This window comes from Aquarana catesbeiana, linkage group LG12 (assembly GCF_042186555.1).
Source record: "Aquarana catesbeiana isolate 2022-GZ linkage group LG12, ASM4218655v1, whole genome shotgun sequence".
Lineage (NCBI taxonomy): Eukaryota > Metazoa > Chordata > Amphibia > Anura > Ranidae > Aquarana > Aquarana catesbeiana.
The window spans coordinates 34,975,109-34,991,705 of NC_133335.1; the positions used below are offsets into that span (position 1 = coordinate 34,975,109).

The 16,597-nt window shown below is 42.0% G+C and overlaps 1 protein-coding gene across 1 annotated transcript in view; it reads right to left on the reverse strand.

Annotated features, from left to right (window-relative positions):
- Positions 1-16,597, reverse strand: part of EDN3 (endothelin 3) — a 234,318-nt gene that overhangs the window by 197,809 nt on the left and 19,912 nt on the right. Inside the window, exon 2 of the mRNA XM_073607549.1 lies at positions 4,907-5,231. Within this exon, the coding sequence (XP_073463650.1) occupies positions 4,907-5,231 (325 nt within the window). The remainder of the gene's footprint in view (positions 1-4,906; positions 5,232-16,597) is intronic.

Sequence of the window (16,597 nt, forward strand, 5' to 3'; positions counted from 1 at the left end):
TAAACAATAGGTGACTCAATTAACAATGGGAATTCACATCTAGGAGGCACACAATGGGGAATTATACAATGAGAGAAAGATACCTTAATAAACAGTTTACACATAACAGCAGGAGACCTCAGCATCAGGTTGTTTAAAGCCGCTTTTATTCTTCTGCTTAGAGTCTGAGTCTAGGAGGGGGTTGAAGCAATCAATGCTGGTTTGGGTACAGAGGCCCCAAGGAGGTCCTTCAGGCACACACCTTCCAAAGAATAGAGCCCCCTCAAAAGTAAGGGCCTATGGTCAGTAAGCAAGAGGCTACCCTGCAGTCCCCTCCAAAAGCCCCGGCCCGGTTGGGTCTGTCACAGGGAGCCTACATTTTTCTAAATGCTGTCATGGTGTTATAATGTAGGCGCTCTTACCGGGATCATTTAAAGCCCACATCCAGGCGAAAATTTAATTCAAAATAGTGCATTGTGCATCTTTTACCTTACTCCTCAGTCTTGCCCCCCCCCCGACCTTCCTAAGCCACTCTGCAGCGCAATTGATCAAAGTCACAGTTTCATCTATAAACCAAGCCTATTTCCTACCTTGGGGACTAGACATTTCCTTGCTTGATATCTTGAGAATGGATCCCCTCCCTGCCCCACTGAGTTCTCCTTGCCTCTGGAGCCTAAGAGAGAGTACCCCACCACTGCAAGTTTCACCTCCACCAATAGAAGATGTCCACACCATACAGGCAGTGATGTGGACGCCCAAAGAAGTACCCCAGGAAGTAAAGATAAGAGAGAAGGGACATTATGTGGTTATAGTTTCAGATCAGTAAAATGTGCTTTTTTTGTAGTTCAGCATTTTTCTTAAAATTTCGAAAGTGCATACAAAGACCTAATCTCATCAGGCAAGTTATTTCAAATGCATACAAAAGGATACTGAATAGCAAAGATAACAATACAAAAAGGCTTGGTAGCCTTGAAGTCGTAATTTACATAAAAATTTACATAAAACATTTACAACAATGACATTAAAGTCAGGGCAGGAGCGAGGGCCCAATGTGTGCACAAAAGTGAGGCAGGCTATCACAAGATATTAGAGAGGCAAAAGACAGAGGATAATATAGGAGAAGAGGAAAGGTAGAAAAGAGACCTGGAGGAAAAATAGGGGGGGGGGGGGAATAGAGGCAGTCTGGATTATCCCACTCCAAAAAAGCAAACTGTGGCCAAATGGGCATTTTTTATTATTACCAGCGATTAGTTAGGCAGGATGGGAGGGGCTGCTAATATCCTGGAGTTGGGCTTCTCCAATGAGTCTTAGACCGCACGAGATTAAGGCTGAGTTCACACTATTGTGAATTGAATGCGAGTTTCCCCGCATCTAATTTGCATGTCAGGAGATTGTGACTGGCTCACACATCTCCGGGGCAGCCCTGGAGTGAATTTCACAGGAGTCCTGCGTGTCTCCTGGTCCATTTCAGGACCAAATTCAGCCAAAAATTTGGACCAAAAATAGGACCTGAAACGGTGAACAGGGATGCACCAGACCCCTTCTGTGAGCCGTTCTGTACTGCAGTGTGAACTCAGCCTAAAAAAAGGGAAAGGTCCACATTCTTATTCAAAAATGTATTTCCTTCATGATAAAAAAAAAAAAAAAAAAAGTGAAGAGATCCTGTCATTTAAAATATAACCTAGTTCCACAATCCTTACCAGAAACTGAACTGGAATGCTAGTTTAATATTAGAGTATAGAGTATAACACAACATTTATTAGACATTTCCCTAGTATATTCTCTCCTTATTCAATTCTCTTTGTGTAAATAGGCTGCTGGCAAGGAAGTGAAAGCAGCAAAACAAAAATGTAATTATATACAGTGGCAAAATGGTCTATAAAAAGGAGACCGATTAGTACTGTTGCCACTTTTCCTAGAAGTGGGCACCCAGCCAAAATGACTTCCAAAGCACAATGCAGAATCCTCAATGGAGGTAAAGAGGAGCCTACCTAAAGTACCAACTGAAAGGGTTGAAGAGATCAATGGAATTGCAAAACATGCCTTTTCATGAGTCTACCATACCCAAGTCTTTGAATAGGCAGGGTTGTCTGTGGCAGAACACCATGGAAGAAGCTGCTGCTCTCAAAATATAATAAATAAATAAAAAATTGCTACGCACGTGAAGTTTGCCAAAGGGCACCTTGGCAAACCACAATACTATTGGAAAATGTTTTGTGGACTGATGAAACAAAAGTTTAATTGTTCAGTAAAAAAAGCACAGCTTACCAATATCAAAACATCATCCCAACGGTGAAGTATGGTTGAGGGAACATCATGATTTGGGCTTGCTTTGCTGCCTCAGGGCCTGGATCACTTGCCATGATCAAGGGGACAATGCATTCCAAGGTTTACTAAAATCTCCTACAGGAGAATGTCAGGGCGGCCATCCACCAGCTAAAGCTTAATAGATGTTGGGTGATACCACAGGACAATGTTCCTTTTAGAGTGGCCTAGTCAGAGTCCAGACCTTAACCCCAAAGAGATGCTGTGAAATTACGTCAATAGAGCCATTCACACCAAACATCCTACAAACGTATCCTTTTGTAAAGATGAAGAGTCCAAAATTCCTCCTGAACACTGGGCAGCACTGATCCAGAGCTACCAAAAGTGCTAGCTTGAAGTCATTACTGCCAAAAGGAGTTTTGGCCAGCTATTAACTCCAGCATTTGCTTTCTCCTCCAGCACTGTGAATGTTTAATGGATATGTTCAATAAAAGACACAAGACACAGACAATAAAGACACAAAAAGGAGAATGGTTTGTGTGTTATTCGCTTAAGCACATTGTGTTTGTCTACTGTAATGAGGATCACATTTTTTGGCAAATTACTGCAGAAAACCAGTTAATTCCGGAGGGTTCACATATTTTTCTTGCCACTGTATATGTTTAAGTTAACAAATTTTCAATCAGAAAATAGGCTTAATATTTCCCAGATAGTGATTATTACATTGCCATCTTTCATAACATTTCACAACCATGACAGAATATATTAGATAGAGAATATATATATATATATATATATACACACACACACACACACACACACACACACACACACACACACACACACACATATATACACATACACTCTAACATCTGAGTGATTTCATGACTTTTATTACAGATTACCTGACAAGAGAGTGTACAGTTTTTTTTTCCCCCACCTATTTTATTTTTTCTTTACAACCTGTCTAGCCGTGAAAGTTCAAAAACTAAAATTTAACAACTCATGAGTGCAACTCGCAATAATAAAAAACTGCATGTATTAAGGCAAACCTAGGTGTGTGCCGCCTAACTCTTAAAAATGCTTTTTCTTGTCAGTCATCCTGAACTGATAGCGTTCATACTTTGAGTTACTGCTCAGGAGCAGGAAGTCACATCAGTACATTGACATCACTGGCTGCATGCTTGTTCAAGCAGTACAGTACTGGAGCCTGAAACAACCAAGGAACTAAAAAGGACACAATCACCAATGATGAACATCATCACTATAGTTTTTGCTTAGGGAGGGGGGGGGGGACACTGTTCTGCAGTACTACCCAAATGCTAAAGCTTTCTGAAATATCTGAGGATCTCTCATTGGGAACGCAAACCTATTGTGTAATATCTAATCTGTTGTTTGTCTGGAATACAGAGATGAAGATGATTGTCAGATACAAGCTTTACTTCTTGTATTGTGTTCTGCATAGTGTACTCAGAAGTGTGGAGGGATATCGTCATAAGAACCTTAGCCATTGCTAGGCATAATAACAGGATCACTGGAGTGCCACAAGTAGTTGGATATTGGGGAACACACAAGACTCCCCCTTCCTCCACCCAATGCAGAAGGAGCAATTTTCTATAAATGTCCAGAATTTGTATGCACGGACGTGCGCTGCAACAAGTGACTTGAGATGGAAAAATTTACTGCAGAGAACCATAGTGTGAGAGTGCACTTTGACTAGTTTGGAAAATTGTCTGAGATTTCCTTGTGAGTTGCAATTCACCCAAAGCTTTTTTCCCCTTTTTCAAAGGATCAGCCTGCTTTGAGCGTGATGGGCTGACTCACGTGCCAGCTTAGAAGCAACAGGGAACCTTTGTGGCAGGGTTCCCAACTCCATCCACATGTCTCAATAATTACAGGGGTCTCTTAAGCTCCCCGGAAGATTTTTCAAGGCTTCATATTAGCCATGGCAGAGGGTGGAGCCATTTTTGCTAGAAACCACAAGATGTACAAGAAGCCAGATAATTCAGTTTAAAATGAAAGAATGAAAGACACCTCAAGAAATTGGCACATATATACAGTATATCATGATAAAAAAAAAAAAAAAGAAAAAAGAGCTTTGGAAAGAGAATGCTCGACCACCATTAGAAATTGTAAGACACACTTCAAAATTATCTTCAGTATCAAGTACAGTAATTCAATTTTAAAGCAAAAATTGTATATTATTGTTTCCAGAAATTACGACAATTTTTTAAACAGGAGACTCTGCATCATTCATTATCACACATGTGCGTAGATATAGAGTTCATTCTACGTAAGATTTTATTATACCGCATTTTTACAAAGCCAAGGACCCTAAGGGTCATTGTTCAGTATTAAAAGGCATTCAAAAAAGGACATTAGGAACATCAAATAGAAATTAAACATGCTGAATTTAAACTATAAATTTACAAAGGACACAAGAAAAAGATGTCAAAAAGAACTCAGGAGTGTTCTAGAAAAAAAAAACAAAAAAAAAACAAAAAAAAAAACACAACAATCTGCAGAACACGATTTTTGTACAGCAACACAAGCCCCTGGTCTCAGAATACAGAGAAGGCCAATATGAGCATCAGATCTCCAGGGCTGGGCTCAGAAAAGCAGAAAGATGTGAAGAGGAGACAAAATGTGTACCTTTACTTACTCAGGCGTGTTGATCCATATGATATCCAGGTGACAGTAGTACACACATTCTTTGTCCTTGGATGTATAACATGTACAGCGTTTCTCCCTCCTGTGTGAGCCCCCAGAGTCTGGTTCCAAGTGGAAACTGGGACTCATTTGATCATATCCAGGTATTGGGGTTCCCTGGGGTCCAGGGGATGTGGATCCTGGACGTTGGGTAACTCCTGACTGTAGAAAGATAGCTGCCGATTCCTTCTCTCCCCTGCCTGCCTTTCTTCCACCTTCCTTGATTTGGGGGCTCACCTTCCCCCCAGAGAGCTGAGGCAAAAGAGCCAGCACAAACCCTGGAAAAAAGAAAACAAAAATATCTTAGTTATGCAGGTAGCCATGACACCATGTCTGGACAAATCCTATGAGATATACAATAGTGGTATCTAATGTGCCTAAAATCCTCACAGCTGGCCTTTTCTTCCAGGCTTTTCTATAGGTGTCAAAAAGGGAGCACATGTTCCCTGGCTCTTTGGACAAATTAAAACAATATAAAAAAGGCAAAGAAATGTTTTGCCACCCATGACCAACAACGCATTTACAAAACCAGAGTTGACTTATGGCAAACATGGGAAATGCAAAGCTTTTCTCTTTTTCAGTTAAAGGACAAGTCCAACCAAAATCTATTTAGGACATTGACAAATAGGGGTTGGCCAAATCACCCACTGGCTTGCTAGAGCTCTCTGGGTTAATGCCAGCAGCAAGATACTTCCACTAGAGTTTTTCGCTTTTCTCCACGCTGCTGTGAATGATCACATTTCCAGTTGCAGCAAAAAGGAACACTCTTGTCTTGCCTTATGCATTTAGTATACCCTCAAAAAAAAAAAAAAATCACTTTGAACAAGTCCCTCAAATGGTGCAGCAGATGGGTGGACCTCAAACTCATGTGCAGAAGTCTTGTCACCAGAGTTTCCAAGATAAATAAGTAGCGATTCAGTTCAAAAGGTTCCTTGAAATGCCACATTTGGAGATACTGACCCTTTAAAGAAAGCTTATAAAATCAAACATCTGAAAGTGTGCACATTGTCAAACAAATCGTGCATGTTAAGATTTATGACCGTTTACAGAACCAGTCAACTTACTGCAGATAACTTCTGATGTTATACTCTAAATTTCACTAAAGACTGTAGCATTTCATTGCATGCTGTGCAAAAAAATCATTACATGTAGATTCTGGTTAGCCAGGGCAAGAAGGGTCACTGGAACTATAGTGTGCATAGGACTCCCTTAACTCCTTCATTGACTTTACAACAGGAGCCTTACTGTGAATTCAAAAGTAGCATAGGAAGCCTGGGTAAGATATGTATGGGATCAGTCTTAACTTCTGCAGTCAGTCTTGTGATTCCAGCCACCCCAACCAGATTGCATATTCAGGCCTGGGATCTCCACTGTGGCCGTGGGACCTGGACACACCCAGGCTGAAGGGGAATCAGCATGCTGACAAGGTCACCCCTATGCTCTACTCCTGTTAGTAGCTTACCCGACTGGCTTCAAGTGCTAGCCCTTCTTTTACCAATCTGAAGAATGGGGAGCATGAGATTAGGGTTGCACTGATACTAGTATCGGTACCGATACAAAGTATTTGCACAAGTATCGGCACTCGTGCAAATGTACCGATACCTGAAACCGATACTTTTATGCTTGGTTCTTTGAGCTGTCAGTGGGTCTCCCCTGTTGACAGCTGAAGTGTTAAAGAAGTCTGGTAATTGGAGCTGTCAAAAAAAAAAAGGCAGCCGGCAATGTTTATTAACAACATTGCTCAGCCACTGAAACACTAAAATAAAAACAAACATGGTTTCTTTTTGAATCCATTTCTTCATCTGCAGATCAAAGGGATGAACAAATGTTCCTCTGTTTAACCCCTTATAAACCCCTCATTTACTCTAATCAGCCTTAATTAGCTCCCTATTCTCCTCCATTTAATTATTTTCCTGTTTTTTTTTGTTTTTTGTTTTTTTTCCCATGTCTATTTTATAAACGATAAACAATTAAAACTTTTTTTGTTTGCTTGCAAATATTATTACACCTATATATTAACATATATTTACACATTTCACATTGAAAAAGTGCAAAATTAAAAAAAAAAAAAAAAAAAAAAAAAATCTATTTAATTTGTAAATAACTTTTCAATGCTTTGTACCATTGCTGACAGCTGAAGTGAAAACAAAACAGTTGCGGTAGGTATCAGTAATTGGTATCGGCGAGTACTAAAAAAAAAAAAAAAAAAGGTATCGGTGCATCCCTGCATGAGATATCAGAGGCTGATAAATAGACTGTGTTGGGTATTTACACTAACAAAAACCAAATAGATGTGCTGTCCCTTTGAAACATAACCAGACAAATTAGCATAAAAAAAAATAAAACATAAAATATGATAGAAGTGCTCTATCATATTATGAAGTGTCTTTCAATATATTAATCACTCCCTGAAGACACCTCCCCTCCCCCGAGTTCATCAATACTCTGTAGACTAATTCCTGCAAGAATCTTCTATGCAGTTTTTATTACCCTCTGTAGGGCGTTTCTGTCATGGATTGTGCATGATCCTTGCCACAGAAATGTGGTACGTTAGCACGTTTTCAATGGCAGCTTAATAGAAGCTATAAAAAAGGACCCACTCTGAAAAGCCTGCCCTCCATAGCTTTTAGACATGTGCGGTTCATTTTGTTCCAAATTGTAATTGACAAATATTCGTTTTTCGGAAAGTCGGATGTATCCGAATTACACTAGTACCAAATTTAAACTAATACGAAATAACAAAAAAAAAAAATTTGGATGAAATTTGAATAGTTTTCAAAGGGTTTTCGAGGAATTTTTGAATTTCCAAAGAGAATAAAATAGAAAATAAAGAATATAACAGAAAAGGATAGACTAGAATAGCATAAAAAGAATATAACCACCTTCTGAAATTCGAATTTCAAATACATAAGAAAAGAATAGGAAAAAAAAATAAAATAAAAAACACACACAGAATAGAATGAATATAACCATCTTCCGAAACTCGAATAGAAAAGACTAGAATATAAAAAATAAATAAATAATAGAAGAATTAAAAAAAACTAAACAAAAAAAAAAAATAAAAAACCACAATAGGATCAAAAGAATATAACTATTTCCCAAAATTCAAATAGAATAAATTTGAATAGAATAGATTACAATAGGAAGATGGTTATATTCATTCTAATCTGTTTTTTTCTACAGTACTGTGTTATTTATTATTCTACCCTATTCTTTTTCTATTCAATTGATTCTATTTGAATTTTGGAAAATGGTTATATTATTTAATTCTATTCTTTTCTATTTGAATTTCAAAAGATGGTTATAATCTATTTAATTATATTTTCTAATTATATTTTCTATCCTATTTTGTTCTGTTTTACTCTATTATATTCTATTCTCTTTGGAAATTGGAAAACTACTTGAATGCAAAACTTTTCGAATCAATACGAATATTCAAATACAAATAAACAAAACAAATTCCGAAAATGAATTAAACAAATTTAACTAAACAAATTTAAATAATGAATCAAAACTCATTTTTCCGTTCTGCACGTCTAATAGCCTTCTCAAAAAGTACAGTCTCTGATGAACCTTGCCCACCAGATGGGATATATGCCCCGTCCATGACAGGTCCTCCCTAATTATTGTTCCCAGGAAGCGGAACTCCTCTACCCTCTCAACCTCCATCCCATTGATCACCACTGGCTCATAGCGAACATCCTGTACTTTCCTAAAATCAATAAAAATAACCTTTGTCTTTGCTACAATTAAACTGTAATGCCCCGTACACACGGTCGGATTTTCCGATGGGAAATATTCAACGGGAGCTTGTTGTCGGAAATTCCGTCCGTGTGTAGGCTCCATTGGACATTTTCCATCGAAATTTCCGTCACACAAAATTGGAAAACTGGATCTCAAATTTTCCGACAAGAAAATCGATTGTCGTAAATTCCGATCGTGTGTACACAATTCTGACGCACAAAGTTCCATGCATGCTCGGAATCAAGAAGAGCCGCACTGGATATTGAACTTAATTTTTCCTGGCTCGTCATACGTGTTGTACGTCACCGCGTTCTTGACATTTGGAATTTCCGGCAAGATTTGTGTGACCGTGTGTATGCAAGACAAGTTTGAGCCAACATTATATATATATACCGTGTTTCCCCGAAAATAAGACATACCCATAAAATAAGCCATAGCAGGATTTCTAAACATTTGCACAATATAAGCCATACCCCGAAAATAAGACATAGTGATGGGAGTGGCTATGCAGCGTACCGGCGCGGAGCAGTAAAGAAGACGGGCAGCCCTTCTAATCTGCCCCATCGTGACAGTGGCATCTCGGAGGTGACCGGAGAGGTGCGGACAGCCCCATCAACAAGGTCGGCTCCCCCTCTCAGGTCCCGGTCGTTCTGTGCGTGCTGCAAGCTGAGGCATAGAAGGAGAAATAGTAAAAGTCTCAGTGAAGTGAGGAGCAGGACGCTCTGCTTTAGGTATCGTGTGTCCTCAGGGGAAGAAGTAAAGCTGTGGCTGCCGTTTTACTCAGCACTGTGGGTCTCTCTCCCCCTGCACCAACTAGCAACAGTCTGTGGGTCTCTCTCACCCCCCACAAACACCGGTAAAGCTGCTGCTTAATAAAAATAAGACATCCCCTGAAAATAAGCCATAGTGTGTCTTCTTCAGGAAAAATAAATATAAGACGGTGTCTTATTTTCGGGGAAACACGGTATATATATATATATATATATATATATATATATATATATATATATATATATATATATATATATATATATATAAACAACCTGTAGCTTGCTGAATAGTCTTCCACATGGTTCTAGCACTAGTGCATCCCAGATCTCACTCATCTTAAATTCGTACCGTTGCTTAGCCTCCCTAATCCCTACTCTTAATCTTCCTCTTGCCGCCTATATGCCTCTCTATCACCTGATCTAAAGGCCGTATTCCTATCCCTAACCAGTTTCCTAACCTCCCCATCTATCCAGGGTTTCTCATCCATCCGTATGGAAAAACGGATGACAACAGATGATTATTTATATCCGCTTCCGTCAACAACCATTTTTTTGAACGGATGAAATCCCTATTTTTGATCCGTCAAAAAAACAGAACGGATGAAAAACAGATGTTAGCAGACGACATCCGCTTTTTAAACCCCTTTTTTCCCTCCTCTTTAAAACACACTGTAAATTAGCTGGGTTATTAACCGATGAGTAATCAGCTGTCAGCGTGGTTCCCCCCCCGGTACATAACAGGCCCTTCAGGTCTGGATTTGGAGGGGACCCCCCCCCCCACGCCAAAATCAATACCAGACCCTTATCCGAGAATGCAGCCTGGCAGGCCAGGAAAGGGAGGGGACGAGTGAGTGCCGCAAGCCCTTAACATGGGGGGGTGCTTTGGAGGGGGGCTCTGAACCATGTTGATGGGGACAAGGGCCTCTACCCAACAATCCTGGCCAGTGGTTGTCGGGTCTGTGGGCGGGGGGGGGGGCTTATCAGAATCTGGAAGCCCCATTTAACAAGGGGGCCCCCAGATACTGCGCCCCCTATGTGAATGGGTATCAGATACCGGATTTTGACAAGTCCTTTATTAAATTTGCTCTGAACCATCTTCTCCCATGGAGCGGTCTTCTTCCTCACCGCCGGTTACCCGTTAAAAACAAAAAAAGCCACTCTTCGCCTGAGGCTGTCTTACTCAGTTGTGTAGCCATGTGCCCTGGCAATGTGATGGAGTCACAAGGGACAGGCTCTCTGGGTGATGTTATCGGATAACCACGCCCTATGGCTATATAAGATGTCAGACAGCGGGGGACAACACAACGGAAGAAGACAGCCTCAGGAGAAGGGCGGCTTTTTTGTTTTTAGAGGGTAACCAGTGGCGGGCAGAAGACGGCTCAGAGCTGGTCAGGAACCATGAAACAGAGAGAGACAGAAAATGCAGTTAAAAAAATAAATACATTAAAAAAAAAAAAAATCTAATTTTTAAATAAAGTGGTAAAAATAGTACAAATAGTAAAACGTAGTCAAAATATAGCCAGGGTTTGGTAGCCAAATCGGATAGTCAGAACAAGCCAGGAAATCAGGAAGCCAGAGATCAGCGTAGTCGGAGGCAGCAGACAGGATCAGGAACCGGAAGGAACATCAGCCAGGCAAATCTTCAAAACAGGAACACAGCAGAGAGTCTCTAGATATGTTGACCAAGGCGAATGCGCTGAATGAATGAGCCAAACAGTTTAACTAGCCAGAAGGGGCTGGCTGTGGGCTGGACTGAAGAGCAGGAAATGAACACCAGGTGAGCCACCGTGGCCCATTTGGTTGGTTCACATAGCACCTCCACTGCACCATGGATATGCCTGGACCTACAGTTCCCTGGGGAGCTGTGCGTTGTTGGGTGCTTTCGCTGGACAGACCCCCACCACAGCTTCCGACCATGACGCTCCTGGGTGACCCGCGATTCCTAGCATTATACCACCAGTACCAGCTTTTTCTGTAAGTAACATGTGGTAGGGGGTCTCCCCTCTTCCATTATGCTATATGACAGACCATTTAGACCAATTTTCTCATTTTCCTATTATAGATCTATCACGTGCCTGCTCCTAAGGAGTGGTTATACACCATGAAATGCATAAAGCCAATACATGCCGCGTATTGTACCATCATGTGGTCAATTGAACTTTTCACAATCATGCTTATTTATATCAACTCTGACTGGGAATAGCAAGGCCATGGGCCATGCTGGCAGTATCTTGAAATTATGTTGTGTATATACAGTTATGCCCCATACACACGGTCGGACATTGATCGGACATTCCGACAACAAAATCCTAGGATTTTTTCCGATGGATGTTGGCTCAAACTTGTCTTGCATACACACAGGTGTCGGAAAATCCGATCATTCTGAACGCGGTGACGTAAAACACGTACGTCGGGACTATAAACGGGACAGTAGCCAATAGCTTTCATCTCTTTATTTATTCTGAGCATGCGTGGCACTTTGTGCGTCGGATTTGTGTACACACGATCGGAAATTCCGACAACGGATTTTGTTGTCGGAAAATTTTCTAGCAAGCTCTCAAACTTTGTGTGTCGGAAAATCCGATGGAAAATGTGTGATGGAGCCTACACACGGTCGGAATTTCCGACAACAAGGTCCTATCACACATTTTCCATCGGAAAATCAGACCGTGTGTACGGGGCATAATTCTGGTGATTTATTATGTCATGCAATTGACATCCATATTATGATCATGGTTATTATATGGGATTCATTTCCCTATTTCCCTTATATATATTGTGTGTATAATAATGTTTTGTACCAATAAATATCTTCTTACATTACTCAGTCGCTGCTACGTGTTTCATTTAAAGTCCCAACCCCTCTGCCCCTTTTTTCTTGTACCAGTTTGGGGAATATGTAAATTCCCAAGTACCGGTATTTAAAAGAAGTCACTATAGGGACAAGGTAAGGAAGCTCTGCATTCAACCCAGGTGCCTCATCCAGGAACATCAATGCAGTTAATGGTAAGGCCTGAGTTGTGGCCAAAATCTGCAATAAGGGACATTGCGTGAGACAATGAGTTATCCACATCCTCCAGGAAGGGGAGCACATCGTTGGCATAGAGCATTATTTTCTCATGCAATTCACCGTAGTGAAATCCCTTGATTTGTGGACAATCCCGCACCTGGGCAGAGAGAGGCTCAATAGCCAGTGCAAATAGCTGGAGGGACAGGGGGCAGCCCTTACTCATTGGTTGTTAAGGACATGGCAGCCGGCTTCCCAGCCCCCTCCTTAGGAACCAGCTAAATACAGTGTTTGAAGTTCAGTTCAGTCACTTTTTTTTTTGATGATAAAAAAATGGATGAATACTTCATCCATTTTGACGTGACTGAACTGATGAAATGAACAGTCCGTATGTGTGAAAGGGGCCCAATTCTCTTTACAGTTGCTACATCTTCTGTACACTTACTCACATATGCCATTACCACAGTGCAATCAGTGCAATATTTCTCTAAATTGAGCTGATTGCCTGTGGTAGCTGCATCCCTAAACACCTGCCACTCAGTCTGCTCAAAGCAGTCTTGCAAAGTGTCAACTACCCCTTCTGACCACACCTCGACTGTTCTGTATATTGTTTATTTCTTTCTTGATTACTTGTAAGTAAGCTGGTATCATAAAAAGTGATATACGGTCAGATGACCCCAGGTGGGGGTAGGAGATAGTCTTGTACCCACGACGCACATTAGTGCAAACACGGTCCAGGGTACTCTTCCCCCACATTGGGAAGTCCACATGCTGCTGAACTGTAGGCAGTACTGATCTTAGATTTCCCTTGTTAAAATCCCCTGCTACTATGCAAACTCCATCATGGTTTTTTGTCATCTGAGCACTCAGACTCATAAACCAACTGCATGGCAACGCTGTAATTTGCAACAGGCGGAATATATAACGCAAAAATAACCAACGCAAATTCTCTTGGGGGGGTAAAAGGGGCAACATTTGACCAACAAAAGCACGACATCTGATATACATTGCGAATCTACCTTGACCACATTCTGACACCATGCATAATGAACATAAATGCACAGCCCTCTTATGTGATATTAATGTCCTATCAGACCAAAAACATCACCTCCAGGGACACAGCCTCATCAGGTATATTACTGTGAAGCCAAGTATCTGTCGGGATCCACCCAGATGCCTGGACTGGCTGCTGGCTCAGCCTCTCAGCAAGCTGCTTGGAGAATGAGCCAGCCGCTCCAACCCCCTCCACAGCCCGGCGCTCCAGTGTGAACTGGAAGAGCAGAGAGCCGTTGACTGAGTCACAGACCGAGCACTGAGCGATCAGCTGTCTTTGATTGCTCAGCTCTTGGTCTTAGAAGCAGTGGGGGACAGATGTAGCTGGGATCAGTGCCGCATCTACCTAGGCAAGTATAAACCCGAATTTCTCTTTTGACACTACACTGGCACAAATGGGTTACTTCCAGGAGCTGAGATTAGCTCTAGCTGAACTGGCATGATTTAACCAGTTGCTAACTGCCTCACGACGATATACGTTGGCAGAATGGCATGGGCAGGCAGAATCACGTACCTGTACGTGATCTGCCTCCCGCGGGCGGAGGGTCCAATCGGACCCCCCCCCGGTGCCCGAGGCGGTCGGCATTTCTCCCCCGGCAAATGGAGGTGAGGGGGAGGCCATCCCCCCCCCCTCGCGGTCGCTCCCGGCCAATGAGATCATTCCTCTGCTGCTGTATAGTAAACAGCAGCAGAGGAAGTGATGTCATCTCTCCTCAGCTCGGTATTTTCCATTCCGGCGCCGAGGAGAGAAGACATCAATGTGAGTGTAAAACACAACACACACAGTAGAACATGCCAGGCACACTTTACACCCCCGATTACTGCATTGGTGTCAGTTAGTGTGGTAGGGCAGTTAGTGTTAGCCCCCTTTAGGTCTAGGGTACCCCCCTAACAAAGTTTGAACCCATTGATCACCCCCCGTCGCCAGTGTCACTAAGCGATCATTTTTCTGATCGCTGTATTAGTGTCACTGGTGACGCTAATTAGGGAGGTAAACATTTAGGTTCGCCGTCAGCGTTTTATAGCATCAGGGACCCCCATATACTACCTAATAAAGGTTTTAACCCCTTGATTGCCCCCTAGTTAACCCTTTCACCAGTGATCACCGTATAACTGTTACGGGTGACGCTGGTTAGTTCGTTTATTTTTTATAGTGTCAGGGCACCCGCCGTTTATTACCGAATAAAGGTTTAGCCCCCTAATCGCCCGGCGGTGATATGCATCGCCCCAGGCAGCGTCAGGTTAGTGCCAGTAGCGCTAACACCCACGCACACAGCATACGCCTCCCTTAATGGTATAGTATCTGAACGGATCAATAGCTGATCCGATCAGATCTATACTAGCGTCCCCAGCAGTTTAGGGTTCTCAAAAACGCAGTGTTAGCGGGATCAGCCCAGATACCTGCTAGCACCTGCGTTTTTTGCCCCTGTCACTTACAAAACACTAAACACATAACTGCAGCGTTCGCAGAGTCAGGCCTGATCCCTGCGATCGCTAACAGTTTTTTGGTAGCGTTTTGGTGAACTGGCAAGCACCAGCGGCCTAGTACACCCCAGTCATAGTCAAACCAGCACTGCAGTAACACTTGGTGACGTGGCGAGTCCCATAAGTGCAGTTCAAGCTGGTGAGGTGGCAAGCACAAGTCTTGTCCCGCTGCCACCAAGAAGACAAACAGGCCCGTTGTGCCCATAATGCCCTTCCTGCTGCATTCGCCAATCCTAATTGGGAACCCACCACTTCTGCAGCACCCGTACTTCCCCCATTCACATCCCCAACCAAATGCAGTCGGCTGCATGAGAGGCATTTTCTTTATGTCCTCCCGAGTACCCCTACCCAACTAACCCCCCCAAAAAAGATGTTGTGTCTGCAGCAAGTGCGGATATAGGCGTGACACCCGCTATTATTGTCCCTCCTGTCCTGACAATCCTGGTCTTTGCATTGGTGAATGTTTTGAACGCTACCATTCACTAGTTGAGTATTAGCGTAGGGTACAGCATTGCACAGACTAGGCACACTTTCACAGGGTATCCCAAGATGCCATCGCATTTTGAGAGACCCGAACCGAAAAAAAAAAAAAAAAACCCACACATACCACAAAAAATATATAAAACAAAAACAAAAACAAAAAAAAAAATAGTTGTCGTTTCATTGTTCTCTCTCTCTATTGTTCTGCTCTTTTTTACTGTATTCTATTCTGCAATTTTTTATTGTTATTCTGTTTTATCATGTTTGCTATTCAGGAATGCAATTTTTTATACTTTACCGTTTACTGTGTTGTATTATTAACCATTTATTTGTCTTCAGGTACGCCATTCATGACTTTGAGTGGTTATACCAGAATGATGCCTGCAAGTTTAGGTATCATGTTGGTATCATTCTTTTCAGCCAGCGGTCAGCATTCATGTAAAAGCAATCCTAGTGGCTAATTAGCCTCTAGACTGCTTTTACAAGCAGTGGGAGGGAATGCCCCCCCCCCCCCGTCTTCTGTGTTTTTCTCTGGCTCTCCTGTCTCAACAGGGAACCTGAGAATGCAGCCGGCTGACCATAGAGCTGATCAGAGACCAAGGTGGCTCCAAACATCTCTCTGGCCTAAGAAATCGGAAGCTACGAGCATTTCATGACTTATATTTCGCCGGATGTAAACAGCACCATTGGGAAATTGGGAAAGCATTTTATCACACCGATCTTGGTGTGGTCAGATGCTTTGAGGGCAGAGGAGAGATCTAGGGTCTAATAGACCCCAATTTTTTCAAAAAAGGAGTACCTGTCACTATCTATTGCTATCATAGGGGATATTTACATTCCCTGAGACAACAATAAAAATGATTAAAAAAAATAAATAAATAAAAATGAAAAGGAACAGTAAAAAAAAAAAAAAAAAATTAAAAAGCACCCCTGTCCCCCCCTGCTCTCGTGCTAAGGCGAACGCAAGCGTCGGTCTGGCGTCAAATGTAAACAGCAATTGCACCATGCATGTGAGGTATCACCGCAAAGGTCAGATCGAGGGCAGTAATTTTAGCAGTAGACCTCCTCTGTAAATCTAAAGTGGTAACCTGTAAAGGCTTTTAAA